This window comes from Zootoca vivipara, chromosome 1, assembly GCF_965207765.1.
Source record: "Zootoca vivipara chromosome 1, rZooViv2.hap1.1, whole genome shotgun sequence".
In the NCBI taxonomy this organism is placed as follows: domain Eukaryota; kingdom Metazoa; phylum Chordata; class Lepidosauria; order Squamata; family Lacertidae; genus Zootoca; species Zootoca vivipara.
In genome coordinates, this window is record NC_142582.1 from 62,057,445 (window position 1) to 62,073,826 (window position 16,382).

Sequence of the window (16,382 nt, forward strand, 5' to 3'; positions counted from 1 at the left end):
GTGGCATGTTAACAGAAAATAAAGGTACCCATGCCACCATCTTTCTTGGCCCCATCCAAACCATCTCTTCTGGCCTCTGCCCACAGAGTGACATTATCTTCACTCTGCTGATGCAAAGCTTCCTGTTTCACCCACCGACAGGCTTTTTGCTGGCAGTAGCCCATGGAAATACACTTATGAATACACAGTGGAAGTGAGGAACAGGTTTAAGGATTTAGATTTGGTGGACAGAGTGCCTGAAGAACTATGGATGGAGGCTCGTAACATTATACAGGAGGCAGCAACGAAAACCATCCCAAGGAAAAGGAAATGCAAGAAAGCAAAATGGCTATCCAACGAGGCCTTACAAATAGCGGAGGAGAGGAGGCAAGCAAAATGCAAGGGAGATAGGGAAAGATACAGGAAACTGAATGCAGATTTCCAAAAAACAGCAAGGAGAGACAAGAGGGTCTTCTTAAATGAGCAATGCAAAGAAATAGAGGAAAACAATAGAATGGGGAAAACCAGAGATCTGTTCAAGAAAATTGGAGATATGAAAGGAACATTTCGTACAAAGATTACCATAATCAAGGACAAAAGTGGTAAGGACCTAACAGAAGCAGAAGACATCAAGAAGAGGTGGCAGGAATACACAGAGGAATTATACCAGAAAGATATGGAGGTCTCGTACACCCCAGGTAGTGTGGTTGCTGACCTTGAGCCAGACATCTTGGAGAGTGAAGTCAAATGGGCCTTAGAAAGCACTGCTAATAACAAGGCCAGTGGAAGTGATGATATTCCAGCTGAACTATTTAAAATTTTAAAAGATGATGCTGTTAAGGTGCTACACCCAATATGCCAGCAAGTTTGGAAAACTCAGCAATGGCCAGAGGATTGGAGAAGATCAGTCTACATCCCAATTCCAAAGAAGGGCAGTGCCAAAGAATGCTCCAACTACCGCACAATTGCGCTCATTTCACACGCTAGCAAGGTTATGCTTAAAATTCTACAAGGCAGGCTTAGGCAGTATGTGGACCGAGAACTCCCAGAAGTGCAAGCTGGATTTCGAAAGGGCAGAGGAACCAGAGACCAAATAGCAAACATGCGCTGGATTATGGAGAAAGCTAGAGAGTTCCAGAAAAACGTCTACTTCTGCTTCATTGACTATGCAAAAGCCTTCGACTGTGTCGACCACAGCAAACTATGGCAAGTTCTTAAAGAAATGGGAGTGCCTGATCACCTCATCTGTCTCCTGAGAAATCTCTATGTGGGACAAGAAGCTACAGTTAGAACTGGATATGGAACAACTGATTGGTTCAAAATTGGGAAAGGAGTACGACAAGGTTGTATATTGTCTCCCAGCTTATTTAACTTATATGCAGAATTCATCATGCGAAAGGCTGGACTAGATGAATCCCAAGCCGGAATTAAGATTGCCGGAAGAAATATCAACAACCTCAGATATGCAGATGACACAACCTTGATGGCAGAAAGCGAGGAGGAATTAAAGAACCTTTTAATGAGGGTGAAAGAGGAGAGCGCAAAATATGGTCTGAAGCTCAACATCAAAAAAACCAAGATCATGGCCACTGGTCCCATCACCTCCTGGCAAATAGAAGGGGAAGAAATGGAGGCAGTGAGAGATTTTACTTTCTTGGGCTCCTTGATCACTGCAGATGGTGACAGCAGTCACGAAATTAAAAGACGCCTGCTTCTTGGGAGAAAAGCAATGACAAACCTAGACAGCATCTTAAAAAGCAGAGACATCACTTTGCCGACAAAGGTCCGTATAGTTAAAGCTATGGTTTTCCCAGTAGTGATGTATGGAAGTGAGAGCTGGACCATAAAGAAGGCTGATCGTCGAAGAATTGATGCTTTTGAATTATGGTGCTGGAGGAGACTCTTGAGAGTCCCATGGACTGCAAGAAGATCAAACCTATCCATTCTGAAGGAAATCAGCCCTGAGTGCTCCCTGGAAGGACAGATCGTGAAGCTGAGGCTCCAATACTTTGGCCACCTCATGAGAAGAGAAGAATCCTTGGAAAAGACCCTGATGTTGGGAAAGATGGAGGGCACTAGGAGAAGGGGACGACAGAGGACGAGATGGTTGGACAGTGTTCTCGAAGCTACGAACATGAGTTTGACCAAACTGCGGGAGGCAGTGCAAGACAGGAGTGCCTGGCGTGCTATGGTCCATGGGGTCACGAAGAGTCGGACACGACTAAACGACTAAACAACAACAAGCCCATGGAAAGCCACAAAACGGGATGTTCTGGGGCAAGGAAAGAACTGAACCAATGGATGCTGAGCTAGCCCCACTGCTGCCACTTGGTGGGTGTGGGTTCAATTGCTTCTACAGCTCCAGGCTGGCTTTGCCGGCCCCCCTCCCTCCCCTGCTGGTGTGAGCAGGGTGGTGGTGTTCTGGGTTAAACAAATGCACATCTCTCATCGCAAGCTGTTTCTGATCAGACTTCCTTCGTTGATGCCTGTGCCTTTCTTTTGTCCTCCCTGGCAGGAATCTACATCCTGATTGCTGTTGGAGCAGTGATGATGTTCGTGGGTTTCCTGGGCTGCTATGGTGCCATTCAGGAATCACAGTGCCTTCTTGGAACAGTAAGATACCTTTTTTACTTCCTCACCTTTTCCCTTAATATCTTCATGATAACCCAACAGTAGAAAGAGTTGGTGTCCATTGAGGGGACAAGCATATCTGTGGTTTAAGCGCACTTTTGGTCCTGTTTAGCTGGCATCTTTTGTCCAGAAGAAAGGAGGAGACTGCAGAATCCTCCTGCAATTTATTTGATCCCAATTTATGTCTGTGAAAGACTTCTGTGGTACCATCTAAATATCAGGGGTGCTCAGCATATTGCCATTGTGTTCCTCACTGTGTTCCTCAGTGACAAAGGGGAAGCCAGGCATGTGTGGTTTAGTTATTGTATCTAAATTACCCAAATATTGAATTATTATTTGTGTAAGATTGCCTGGTCCTCCTAGAGATCAGCAGTATGTCCTAGTACAAAATGAGACAGTAGCATTTGCCTGGCTCATTTGCCTGCTCTGAGATTCATGTTTAAAAATAAATAAATCTCTCTTTGCCTCCTAGATCTGATTTGCTTTAAATTAGTATTGAGGGAACCTTTTTTCTATCCTTGGCCCCATTTCCTCAGGGATCACCTGACCGTATTGTTGGTAGGCGGGACCAGGGCTCCCAAGTGAGCAGTTCTGCCACCTCTATTCTCTCTCTCTGTCTGCCTCTGTCCCCACTGCCTGCCTCCTTCCCTCTCTTCCTCTCTACCCAGCAGGCTGCCAAGCGTGGGACAGATCACTCTTGCCAGAGCCCTGGACGGATTGCTCACACGGGCCTTTAGAAACAAGGCCTGAGAGCTGCTGGTTGCCTGGCCCTGCTTTTAAATTATGTCAGTGCTGTGTGAAAGTAAATGGAAATGTCTGCCAAGGGAAGACCAGAATCAAAACATAGGCTGAACTCTTGCAAATAGCAAGGAGAACAGGCCCCAGGAAAACAGATGCACAATCAATAATGTGAAACAGAAAAGCTGCCTGAAATGTGCAGAATGCAGCTATAGGGGAAATAACCCCTAAACTTGGAACTTAATTGGCTGCATCGCCATGTCTGGCATTAAAAACACAAAACGCCGCCCTCCCTGTTTTATAGTAGTGCTCTTTTGGAAAAAAGAATGTAAGAAGAGCTTTCTGGTTCAAGTCAATAGCCTGTCTATTCCAGTGGTCAGTCAGGTGCCTGTGGGAAGCCCACAAGCAAGACCTGAGCACAACTCCACTTCCCCTCCTGTGGTTTCCAGTGACTGGGATTCAGGAGCATAATGTCTCCAACTGTGGGAGCAGAACGTAGCCATCATAGCTAGTAGCCAGTGATAGTTTTATCCTGGACATATTTGTCTAATCCTCTTGAAAAGCCATCCAAGTTGCTGACCATCATTGCCTCTTGGGAGCCTCTTGCCTTTTTTAAGGTTGCATTTTCTTTCATGCCCATGATGGAGTGCATACATACCCTCCTTTTTGTGTTGCCAGAATTCATTGCATAAACACCCCTGGGAATGCTCAAGCTCACCCCTTCACATATGGTCTACATTGGTAAATTGATTGGAGACTTGTGAGAATTTCACAATTTGGAGACTTCACCAGGCAGTCCGAAGCACTCTTCTACCCCGTTGTTGCTTATGAAGCTGTCACTCCCTGGCTTATCTCTTATTTGTGCTCTGCCAGGCTATTGAAAGTCCTCTGGGAAGCACTGTAATTTTTCATGTTCTGTATACAAAATGTCCACTGCCATTTGAAGTGCTCAGTAGCAATTGCTCGTAACTGTCCCTTGAGCATTGTAGACAAATGTCTGAGGACTTTCTGAAAAGTAGTGGGATTTTGCTGCAACTTTCCAAAATACACTACTCTATAATATTGTTCCAACATTTTTAAGAGGATGAGCATGAATGGCTGAGATATTGCTACAGGAGGCCTTTTCTCAAGGCTTCTCAGCTACACCAGAGTGTTTGCAATTGTCTTCTGGCATTGTGATGCTAGTGCACAATGTTTTGTGCTGGTCCTACTTATCCTGGTCTTCCTTGTCACTGGCTGTGTTAGCACATTGTGCTCCCTCACCGCTTTTTTCCTCTTCGCATGGCCAAGAAGAGAACTTCTGCCAAGTTCTGTTCTGTGTTTAAAGAATCTCTGCTTCATGTGACATATGAACCAAATATCTTGCTGCAAAACAGACTCTAGTCAGTGTCATAATTCAATTTCAAACCATGAGATATAAAGCTGCCTTATTAAGCTAGCCGGAGCTTTTTAAAAACAAAAAAAGCAGGATTTCTGGTTTGTACATAGCAGTAAGCTGAGATCCTTTAAAAACAGAACTAAACTCTGCAGGTGGAGGAGTTGGGAGTGCATAAATCTGATGCTTCACTCCAGATGCTGTGGACTACAGCTCCCATCATCCCTGACCATTGGCCATGCTGGTTTGAGCCGCTGGGAGTTGTAGTCTATAACATCTGCAGAGCCCACCCCTGCACAAAATCATGATTTAGCATTGCTTTGCCAACTGAGTCACTGTTTACGAGACAGCAGCCTTAAATGGAAGGCTCAGAAGCAGAATGCATTCCCTTTGAATTGAACTGTATGGGGATGTGGAATACACATTGATTTGTGGTTTCTCAAAGAGGCCACTATTGTCCTGGTGAGATAGTGGTGGCTCTCCATTCTTGAAGTTCACTATTGACCCTTTTTAATTCCATACTTTTGACACCCCCTTTGCACAGTCCTACCAAAGTCATTCTCTGTTACTGGATACAGGTAGGTAGCCGTGTTGGTCTGGATCGAAGTAAAATAAAAAAATTCCTTCAGTAGCACCTTAAAGACCAACTAAGTTTTTATTTTGGTATGAGCTTTCGTGTGCATGCACACTTCTTCAGATTCTGTTACTGGAGAGCACTACTTCCTTTTCTTACCTGATCTGTTTTCTTCACAGTTTTTCACATGCCTCGTAATCTTGTTTGCTTGTGAAGTGGCTGCTGGAATCTGGGGCTTCGTTCATAAGGATCAGGTAAGGGGATTCGCTAGGAGGATTCATAATGTATATTTATGGTAAGTTTCCAGCACAACAAAGAATCTCATGGTACCTTAAAGGCCAGCATTTTTAATGTGGCATGAGTGTCCTAGGCCAAAACCTATTAATTTTGCAAAGTGACGTAGTTTCCCCTCACAAAACCCCTTGTTGAGGGTAGGTTAGGCTGGATGCCCCAAAATACATTTATAAATGACCGGGCTGTTTTGTATTCCTTTACTTGTTTTTCTTCACTTACCAGCACCTAGATGTGACAGCATGCTAGACCTCTCCCTTCCTCCCCTCAAACAGTGATGTGAGGAAATGCCTGGTGTGTTGACCTCCACGTAGTTTACATTTGATGCATTGCAAGGAAAATAAGACCAGTAGCTCTGCCCCTCTTTTTAACATCTAATTTGGCACAGGGAGCTGGTGATTACTCCCAAAACTTTACAGTGAAGCTAGGTTAGGAATTTGGGGTGGTGTCCAACAAATTAGTTAGCTTAGTGCAATGATTCTGGGCAGGGCTTTCCCTTCTCCTCTCCCCGTGCACCCCTTGAATTGGTTCTGGGGATTCCTCTGACTCAGCAGAGCAGATTTGAAGAGGGTGCAGGAAGAGGAAAGGGAGGGGGGAACTACTTTGTTGGATACCACCCTTGGTCCTGGGTTTTCCACCTCTGAAACATAATACTGCAACTACATCACCACAGGGCACATTCACATGAGGCAGAGCATGGTTCTGTCTTCTGTGTAGCAGCTTTCCCCAGCGTGGTGCCTTCCACATATTTTGGACAGCCGTGGTGGCTGTTGGCACCAAAACGCTTTGAGGGCACCAGGTTGGGGAAGGGTGTTTGCAGCTCCTCTTTTGCAGATGTTTTAACAGGTCCGGGGTAGTCAGGAACTATGCAGCAAGACAATATCCCAACCTGCTGCTTCAACAAATTTTTGCCCCACCCTTCTTTCCTACCTGCTGAGAGCAGCCCTCTAGCTCTGGAAGCCAGATAAACCAACTGCATCTGTTTAAGAGCCAGAGATCATGCTAGTGTTTGAGTCCATAGCTGCTGCAGAACTTCTGTGGTATGTATACAGTTGTTCTCTATGCGCTTCCACAGACTGTCGTGACATACAAAATACAACTCCTTGCCCTGAGAGTTTCCAATCCAAGTTTCAGTATAGGGGAAGATGGGAAACAAGAGGCCCAGGCGAGAAGGGCTGGATAATACAAGAGAGAGTCTAAATATAGACTTTTTTCAGTTGTACATGCCAATGATTCGGTAAAGACAAGTGTTGCCTCGGGATCAAGTGTTGGCAGCGTTCCCTCTGACAGCTGAGTAACCTGAATAACATAGGGGGTACTATGTTCAGAGTTTTGAGAGTGTTGGTGAGCCGGCCTCTTTCCCAGTTGGTTACAGCGTGGTGCTGAGAACGCCAAGGTTGCAGGTTCAATCCCTGTATGGGGCATCCGCGTATTCCTTCATTGAAGGGGGTTTGGACTAGATGATCCTCAGGGTCCCTTCCAACTCTTCTAGGAATGTTTGGCAGATACTGAATAGCTGTGAAATAGATTGTGGATAAGTGGAACGTGCAACAAAATTTCGCTGTGCAGAGTGCTTTTGTTCAAGGTGCCGGAGAGCCCCTTCCCCAGCACACTCCATTCCATTTCCCATACCCAGTTTCCAATATCCCCCACCAGCAACAGCCAATCAGCATGCTGTGCCTGCTGACCACAATCAGTCCTCACTGTTCTGGAGGCTGTCACCCCTTTAGGGTGTTTTTCGCTTTTTCTTTTTTACAAAATTTATTTCTACAAACCTTAAGGTATCCGCAAACCTACTGATAGGGCTGAGAAAAACTCCTGTCTAAAACACTGGCAAGGGTTGCCTGTCAGTGTAGACTATACTGTACAGGGTGGGCTACAGTGGTCTGACTGCGCAACTTGGTTTCCTGTGTTTCATCCTTGCACTAAATTACTTTATGGGGGTTATAACACAGATAGCAAGTTTGCTATTATCATTCATCAGTAGTAGTGTAGTATATCCCACCTTTGTCCCTGATAGGATTCAGGGTGACTGACATAAAAACAAGAACCGCTAAAAACACAGGGGGGGGGGAATCCTATAGCCTCATGCGGACTATATTGTGGTTATATCCTTGAATAGGTGTTAGTACTTCAACAAAGAACACATGTCAAACCTACTCCTCTGAGGTGTTTACCAAAGTCCAGAAGGTGGTAAGGATTAGCATTGTTGCTTGTGGGTTGGGTATACACATTCAATTTTGTGCAAGACCATTTGGGATAGAAAAAAACTAAAATTGTACATTTGGGGCCACGGCAGTTCATCTCATAGTTTCTTTGATTTTCTGTGCATAGCCTTATATAAGACAAATACCTATGTAATGGAAGTTAAATTTTCAGACTTGGAGAAGGGTTTTCTCTCCCCGTGTTAGTCTTTGTGGCTAACCACAACATTGTGGTTACACAAATAATACAGCGTTTTTAGGAACATTATTATGGAGTTTGAGGCTATGGAAAACTATGCATCTGCAAGTTGTTCTGATGTCTAGACTTAAAGGGATAATGAAAACACAGGGCGAGGCAAGGGAGAGCCAGGAAGAAGTTATGTAATAAAAGATGCTGATTTGGTTACCTTATCATAAAGTAGATTAATGGCTGTGGGGGCAATAAATAAATGCTCTCACAGGGAGGAAAAAAAGTAGGCAATGCAGGGGGTTATTAAATCAATCCAAGGTAAGCATTATAACGATTATAGCAATGAATAGCTTGAAATAAAGGACACTGGGGTTTGTTTTTTTAACTTGCAAGAGCAATTATCTTTTGGAAGAGACTGCCAAGGATTCTCCCCACCCCCTTGCAACCTTTGCATAATCAAGGGCTGTTTATATACAAGCACATTACATCCTGTTGAATAACAGTTGGAAAACTTTGGACCTCTTGAGTAGCCTACTTTTTTACAATATTACTTTAAGTTGTGTTTATATCACTCTTACTACGTTTGGGTCACTGTAGCCTCAGATCAAAATAAATAAAAAAATCCTTCCAATAGCACCTTAGAGACCAACTAAGTTTCTCATAGGTATGAGCTTTCAAGTGCATGCACACTTCTTCAGATACCTGTAGCCTCAAATGTTATCCATCCCAAAACTCCAGAATTTCTTTCTCTCACAAGATAGGTGGCAATATTCATCCAGGGAATCACATGCACATAGATTTATCCTCTTCGAAACTATGTGTTTAGAGCTGTGGTAAAGATCTTATTTCTGAGAGTAACTAGTAGGTTTTGCTCCCCTTTTCTGCTCATCCTTATTTTTCTTCTTCTGCCTGTCTGCACTTGTTGTCTTCATCCCCCCTCTCTCTCTCACACACACACAACCCTATAGCATGGTGTGGAGGCAAACTTGATTATGTTGTTTCACTGAGATGATACTGATTTCTCTCATCCCACCATGAGGAGTGTGGGGTTCCTGTGATTGCATGAGAAAGAGCTTAGCACCAGCACCACACAGCCACGATATATGGGAATACAGTGGTACCTCGGTTTACAAACTTAATCTGTTCTGGAAGTCCGTTCTTAAAAAAAAACCGTTCTTAAACCGAGGTGCGGTTTCTCTAATGAGGCCTCCCGCCACCGGTGCTCTTCCACTGTTCGGCTTCCGTTCTTAGACTGAGGTAAAGTTCGCAAACTGGGACACTACTTATAAACCGAATAGTTCTTAAACAGGGCTGTTCTTAAACCGAGGTACCATTGTAATTTGAATGACACACACTCATTCCTCAGTATCAAATGACCACTCACTTTTATTAGCATTGGTGTCATCTGAGCCCTTCTGCAGACTGTGCACAGTGGGAGGAAATTCTATTATCAGTGTTTTTATCCACTAGCCAGTTCCAGATGGCACTGAAGAAATGAAATAGGAGGATTTTGTAGTCCTTAATGGTCTTCCCCTAGGGCAAATTATCCCTTAATAAAAACAGCCTCCTATTCTCTCCTTTTAAAATGAAATCTGGCATGCTGTTTCTCAACTTCCTACTTCCCCAAGGGGTAGCTTAGATTGGGATGTGAAGAGGGCATGTTCCCCTTAGCACAGCTGCAAACAGCTGGCCCACGCATGTGTTTCCCTAAAAGAGTTTAAATCCACAATGCATTTGCCCTGCTGCAACTCTGTTGATTCTGGAGCACGACACTCATGATGCTTTATTTAGCGCTTGGCTTTGTTTTTTAAGCACACAAGGGGAGAACTGGAGGGCACAGGTTTCCACTGCAGGCTTAAAAGTCTTATCGAAAAAGAAGCTTTCATAGTCTTCCTCAACAAACCAATTTGTCATGTTTGTGATGGGGGGGATTTTTTTCCCAATTGCAGGGACCCAACAAATAGCCATTATGGACCAACCTCACCCTTTTATAATGAGGGCACCCTCAGAAACAATAGGGAGGTGCACATGGAAGAAAGCATCCCCTCAAATATCCAAGGCCCAGCCCTTGTAGGGTTTGAAAGATTAAAACTAGCACCTTGGAGTTGGCCTGGAAACTACCCTGGGGAGATGGAAGTAATGGCATAATGGAATCCACATGGTTAGCCTTGAGTATGAATTGAGTTGCAGAACATGGCAGGAGTTGGAAGCTTCTAAGTTACCTAAGTGCTACACAAAATGCATGATGGAAACCAGGTGAAGCAGGTCTCAGGGTGTGCACAACAGGAGCGAGGTCCAGAAAGAGGCACAGCCAGAATACCAATTGAAGCTAGTACACCTGATCACAGCTGCTATCTGTGAGCACCCCCTCCTCAAAGCTGGGGACCTTATCCATCCTACCATCTGTTTCTTGCCCAAAGTTTTGTACTGTATCCTCCTCCCTGTGTTTTCTTCCCTGAAAACTAGAGGTATGCATCAAATTTGAGCACATTCCAATGTGAAATGGGGTGCCTTGAAAGGATTTGGGGCACGCTTGAGGCAAAGTGAGATCTGCACAAGGTGGTATGAGTTGAAGCAGAGACCACTGAAATGGTGCCTCTGAAAGTTGAAGCAGAGACCACTGAAATGGTGCCTCTGAAATCTACATTTAAAAAATGCTTCAGACATCTACTAAAATTGCAACTTAAAGCCTCTAAACTTACCATGTAAGGAAAATTCCGGAAGGCAGTACAGGAAACAACAGAGAGAGAAGGGGGAGAGGAGCTCTGTTGTGACTGACAGGTTAAACTTGTAATCAGCGGGAATGATTTTATACATAAAGTGAATGTTTTATAATTTGCTTCCCCCTCCCCACCCCACCCCACCCCATTAACTGTAAGTGTGCCTAGCACAAAAGGTGCCAGACTTAATTGTCTACCGTTCAATGGGTTTATTGCGCAGGTGCACCTCTGTCATGCCTGCAACTTTCAGAACAATTGTCACCAAAACAATAGGAAAGATTAAATGATTCCCTTTTCATCCACTCCGAAATTGTAAAGGCTGCTTTTGTGGGAAAAGCACTGCAGCCATCCTTCTGAAATTTGCTAGAATTCGTGCCTTCAAAAAGGAGCGGGGGATGCGGATTCTTGCCTTCAAATTTCATCCAGTTCTACCCCAAAATGAAGTGTGTGTGTGTGTGTGTATCCTTTTAAATGTGCCCAGCACAAAAAAATCTCCTGCCCCTCCAGCAATTAGACTTCATCAATTCTGAAGTGGCTATTGTACCTGGTAATTACATCCATTTCTGCCAAGTAGAAAACAAGTTGCAGCCATTTGTTTCACTTCCCAATAATGAATGGGATAGGGAAAATGAAGCAGACTTGGATGGAATCAGGCAGCCAACAGAGCACTGTGGAATGAGCCAGGCTGTTTCCTGAAACTCCGGTTTAGTATCCAAGCCAAATCTTGTGCACACACACACACACCCAATACTGGAAATTGGTTCCTCCTGATGCTGCAGTGGAAAAGCAGTGGCTGGGCATTTGGGCGACAGAACAAAGTGACATGTTCCAGCTCCACTACGTTGATGAGAGAAGCCTTTGGACAGCTCTTTCCATGCATCAACAACTAGTCCTTGGTTTGGGACAACTAGTCCTTGGTTTGGGGCACTAATATTGCCAATAATATTGTTCTCCTGCTTTAGGACCTGTGAGGCCTGCAGGAGACTGTTGGTTCAAACTCATGTACTCTTAACTGAATGATTATCCTGACTGGGCACTGAGTTCCTCTAGCATTTATTGAGGGCAGAGGGCCTATCCAGCTTGTAGCACTCCTCTTACTGTTTTAACTCCATCTTGCTAGATTGCCTTCTCTTTTCAAGTGTGTGACAGACCTTTCTGCAAGCCCAGCTCCCTGCTCTGAACTTAGCCTCTGTTAAGCAACTGGAAACTATAGAAAATACATGGTTAGCATTTTTCATTGTGACTGTATCTTCTTCCCTCTCCCCGTCCCCTTTGCAGATTGCCAAAGATATCAGACAGTTCTATGACCAAGCGGTACTCCAAGCAAAGTCAAGTGACCCTGATAAAGCAAACAAGGCAAAGACAGTTGTGAAAACCTTCCACGAAACAGTAAGCTGGATGCACAATTTGTGGGAAATCAAACTTGACCTTCCATCCACAGGCATGTAGTTGGCATCTGTGTTGTTCAAAAAAGTGCCTGCCTTGCTCAGGGAGTAAATAATTCAGAACACTGCTATTGTCCCTGTAAAGCAAGCCCTCGTTGAATTTAAGAGGCTCTTCCCCCTTTGACCATTCAAGCACTTCGGGTTTCTCCAAGAGGGATTGTTGAGACCAGTGAGCAGGATGCAAGAAAGATAGCAGACATTTTAAGTGGCTAAATAAAAACCAAAAGGGGTTGACATGGGAACATTATGTGTTCAGGTTTGCCATCTCCCCCAAAAAGAGGGGAGGACCAGGAATGGGAAGAACTGAAATTTCATATGACAGATCCCATTGTGCTTTTCATTGGATTGCAGTGCACCAGTGATATGGTGTGAGGTCTGCTTATAAAGAGAAAAGATGAAACCAACACCTGCAGGTCTTCATATTATATAATAATAGCTCTTAAATGAGAGGTGGCTACCCCTGCAAAGGTTCAAAGAAGATCGTCGTCTAGTATAAGGTGCCACCTTCCAGCCCACTTTTTGGATTCTTTCCAGACTTCCAGCTCAGACCTTTTCCTTCCTTCTCGGAGATTCCCTGTTAGAATGCTCACTCCAATCCATTTCTCTGCTTACAGCTAAAATGCTGTGGTGGAAGCGCCCTGGAAACTGCACTCAACATGCTTCAACCTGATCTCTGTAGTCAAACTGTGAGTTCAGCACTTACGCAGGTAAGGAAGTGTCTGTGTGATACACCTCTTGTTTTCAGTGAATGGGCCTTTCATCTCTGGCAAGACTTCAGTTGATTGGGAGTGGAATAATGCACCATGTTGAGCTTGCAATATGAAGTACAGCTTTAGGGTTGTTTCTGCACTCCTTTCGCCCCGGGGCCAGGACTTTCATTAAGCCTAAGGTATATAAATGGATCTGTGGCACTCTGTGTCATGTTTGTTTAAGCGCGCAAGGTAACTTTCTGTAGTAGAAAGGCAGTTTGAACTGTTTTAAATATCTACAAGAGAGTGGTGCTCGCCTTGCTCTGAGGGCTAGGAGGGTGCTTCAAAACCAGCCCTAGTTCTATACAAATGCTATAGCTGTCTTTCCCCAAATAAACCTTTATTGCAGCAGAAGGGTGCAAGTCTGCAGCATAGCTGCCAAGTTTTCCCTTTTCTCGCGAGGAAGCCTATTCAGCATAAGGGAAAATCCCTTAAAAAAAGGGATAACTTGGCAGCTATGGTCTGCAGTCAGAATTGATTTCTCACATTAAGGACTGAACAAGTGATGACCTGTGCTGTTTTTTTTCATAAATGTGAAGGGAATTCTCTTCCAACCACTGGAGAGCCGCATTGGTGAATTGCTGGGTACATGCTTCAAGAGTAGTCAAGTTTTGGCTGCATTCCTTTATCTGTCAGAGAGCCATGGTAGTCTTTGACCAGGTGCCAGTGCAAATCCAGCTCTGGTACTGGTTCACTAATACCTAGCTAGGCACCTTCAGGATCTCGGAACCAAGGCACAGTGCCCCATTTTAGTATTTTTAAAATATTGCTGTGCAGTGAACTCATGAATAGTAAAAGTAATTCCTTCAATCTTTCCACCAACATACATAGCAGAATACTCCAGAGTGAGGATAAATAAATGTGTACCATAATATTGACAATTCTACCTTTGCAAGGGTAAGAACTCATTCACCTAATCTTTTGTGAGTGGGCCCTGCTGCATAATACTAGTTTATATATATATATATATATATATATATATATATATATATATATATATATATAATTTGTCTATAGCGATGTACAGCAATACCCTCCATGAACAAAGCCAGTACAGAGAGAGAACTGCAGGAGTCACAACACCCCCTATCCTTCCATACCCCCACTGATCACCCCTTCTCCAAGGTCCATGCCTTCAGCAAGATGCTTGAAAAGGAAGCCTAAGCACACAGACTCTCAAAAAACAACCAGGAAACCTGCGCCGTTGGGGTTCCCTTTTTAAACATCTCACCAAATGCATGGGCTTCAAGGAGGCACAGCATGCAGTGTTAGGGGTGCAGCTGGGAAGCATGGCCCCATGTATTGAAACTATGCATAGAATGGCTTGAACATCCCTAATAACATGTGTTTTTTTTATTAGATGTACATCAGTTAATGGCTTACTACAGTATTATAGCTACAGGGCAGGTTTTTTGTGTTTTGTTTTTTGACTGCAACAGGTAGGTCGAAAGCTGTTTTGGGAGGCTATTAAGTTATTATAAACAGCAGTTTGGGCCTTTGTACAAAGAGCAGCAGGAGGTGTCATCTAATGCTTAGGCCACACTCATCCTTCTGCTAACCTTGGATTGAAATAAATGAATTGATTGAATGGCCTTAGCTCTGTGTTTAGTTTTCCTGATGGTCACACATAATGGCAAATAACTATGCTCACATAACAGGATGTTTACTTGTTACATCCATTATTGGTATTGAGGCCTGTTCTTTATAATACAGTGGTACCTCGGTTTACAAACACAATTGGTTCCAGAAGTCTGTACTTAACCTGAAGTGAACTTTCCCATTGAAAGTAATGGAAAGTGGATTAATCTGTTCCAGACGGGTCCGTGGAGTACTCAACCTGAAGCGTACTTAACCCGAGGTATGAGTGTAATTGGTTCCGGAAGTCCGTACTTAACCTGAAGTGTACTTAACCTGAAGCGAACTTTCCCATTGAAAGTAATGGAAAGTGGATTAATCCGTTCCAGACAGCTCCGCGGAGAACTTAAACTGAAAATACTCAAACGGAGGCGTACTTAAACCGAAATATGACTGTATGTCCATAAACGTTTAAGGGTGATCAGTGAAGTAGCCAAGTTTGGTGGTGATACTGAATTGTTCGGGGTCATTAAAACAACAAGTGATTGCGATGAGCTTCAAACAGATCTCACCAGACTCAGCAAATGGGCTGCAAAATGGCAAATGCAATTCAATGTAAACAAGTGTAATGCATGCCAGGGCAAAAATACCGTAAGTAAATCTTAATTTCACATGCAGTCGTACCTTGTTTGTTGAACGGAATCCATTCCGGAAGTCCGTTTGACTTCGGAAAATGTTCGGCAACAAAGGCGCGGCTTCCGATTGGCTGCAGGAGCTTTCTGCACTCAACTGGAAGCCGCAGAAGCTGCATCAGATGTTCGGCTTCCAAAAAAGGTCACAAAACGGAACACTCACTTCCAGGTTTGCAGCATTCGGGAGCCAAAACAAACAAATACCAAGCTGCTTGACAACCTGCAACAAAGGTATATGCCCTGAACTGGTGGTGACTTACCAGGAATAAGACCTGGTTGACCTAATGTATGGCAGCTGGGGGGGGGGAACAAATCCCATGCTAGGGATCATTAAGAAAGGAATTGAGAATAAACCTGTGGGTATCATAAAGTCATTATACAAATCTGTGCTGTGACTGAATCTGGTTGACCATTGTGAGAACAGGATTCTGGACCAGATGAGCCATTGGCCTCATCCAGAAGACTCATTATGTTATTCTGTTCATTTTACCACAGGACCTAAGCTGTCACCATAAAATTGATGAGCTGTTCTCTGGAAAACTGTACTTGATTGGCATTGCCGCCATAGTGGTGGCTGTGATCATGGTAAGTGCTGGAGTTGTTATGGTGCCAGCGGCTGTGGGTTTGTGGAATATGGGATATTCCCAGAGGGCCTGTTGAGGTGCCATCCATGCAGCAGCTGTGGGCAGTATGTTGATGGACCTCTAGGTCAGTTGTCAGTTTAGAATGATTGACAGCTTCTCCTCATTCTCTCCTTGCAGAGCAAGGGCAAGATGCAGCTTTCCCAGAAATGGACTGCTTCTTCCTTAGCCTGCAATGCTTTTCTGGATAGCAAGGGAGGAAGAGAAGCTTCTAAGGCACTCTGTTCCCTAAATCAGAGCTGGAGAATATTCCTTATCCCTCTACCCTCCCATAGAAGATGAAGGATCATTTTAAGATTCAAGTCTTCCTTTTGTTCTCTCTCTCTCCTTTAAAGGCTATTTTGATTTTGCCCAGTGGACGCTTAGCTCGACAGAATATCCTTTCCAATTAGAATTACATTTCAACCACTTTATCAAGAAAATTATCTCATGATGATATGATATGATATATTAATTATTTTAAAGTGCATATAAACTATTTATATATAGCCCACCTTCTTCCATGACAGAACTCAAGGCATCTTGCAGAATAAAAATAAGACCAGCTAAAAACCTACCAACTTTTTAGCATTCAATGT

At 43.9% G+C, this 16,382-nt stretch overlaps 1 protein-coding gene across 1 annotated transcript in view; it reads left to right on the forward strand.

The window, feature by feature from the left end:
- CD81 (CD81 molecule) overlaps positions 1–16,382 on the forward strand; it is a 59,304-nt gene that overhangs the window by 38,112 nt on the left and 4,810 nt on the right. Inside the window, exons 3-7 of the mRNA XM_035121009.3 lie at positions 2,495–2,592; positions 5,477–5,551; positions 11,981–12,091; positions 12,762–12,854; positions 15,659–15,748. Of these exons, the coding sequence (XP_034976900.1) occupies positions 2,495–2,592; positions 5,477–5,551; positions 11,981–12,091; positions 12,762–12,854; positions 15,659–15,748 (467 nt within the window). The remainder of the gene's footprint in view (positions 1–2,494; positions 2,593–5,476; positions 5,552–11,980; positions 12,092–12,761; positions 12,855–15,658; positions 15,749–16,382) is intronic.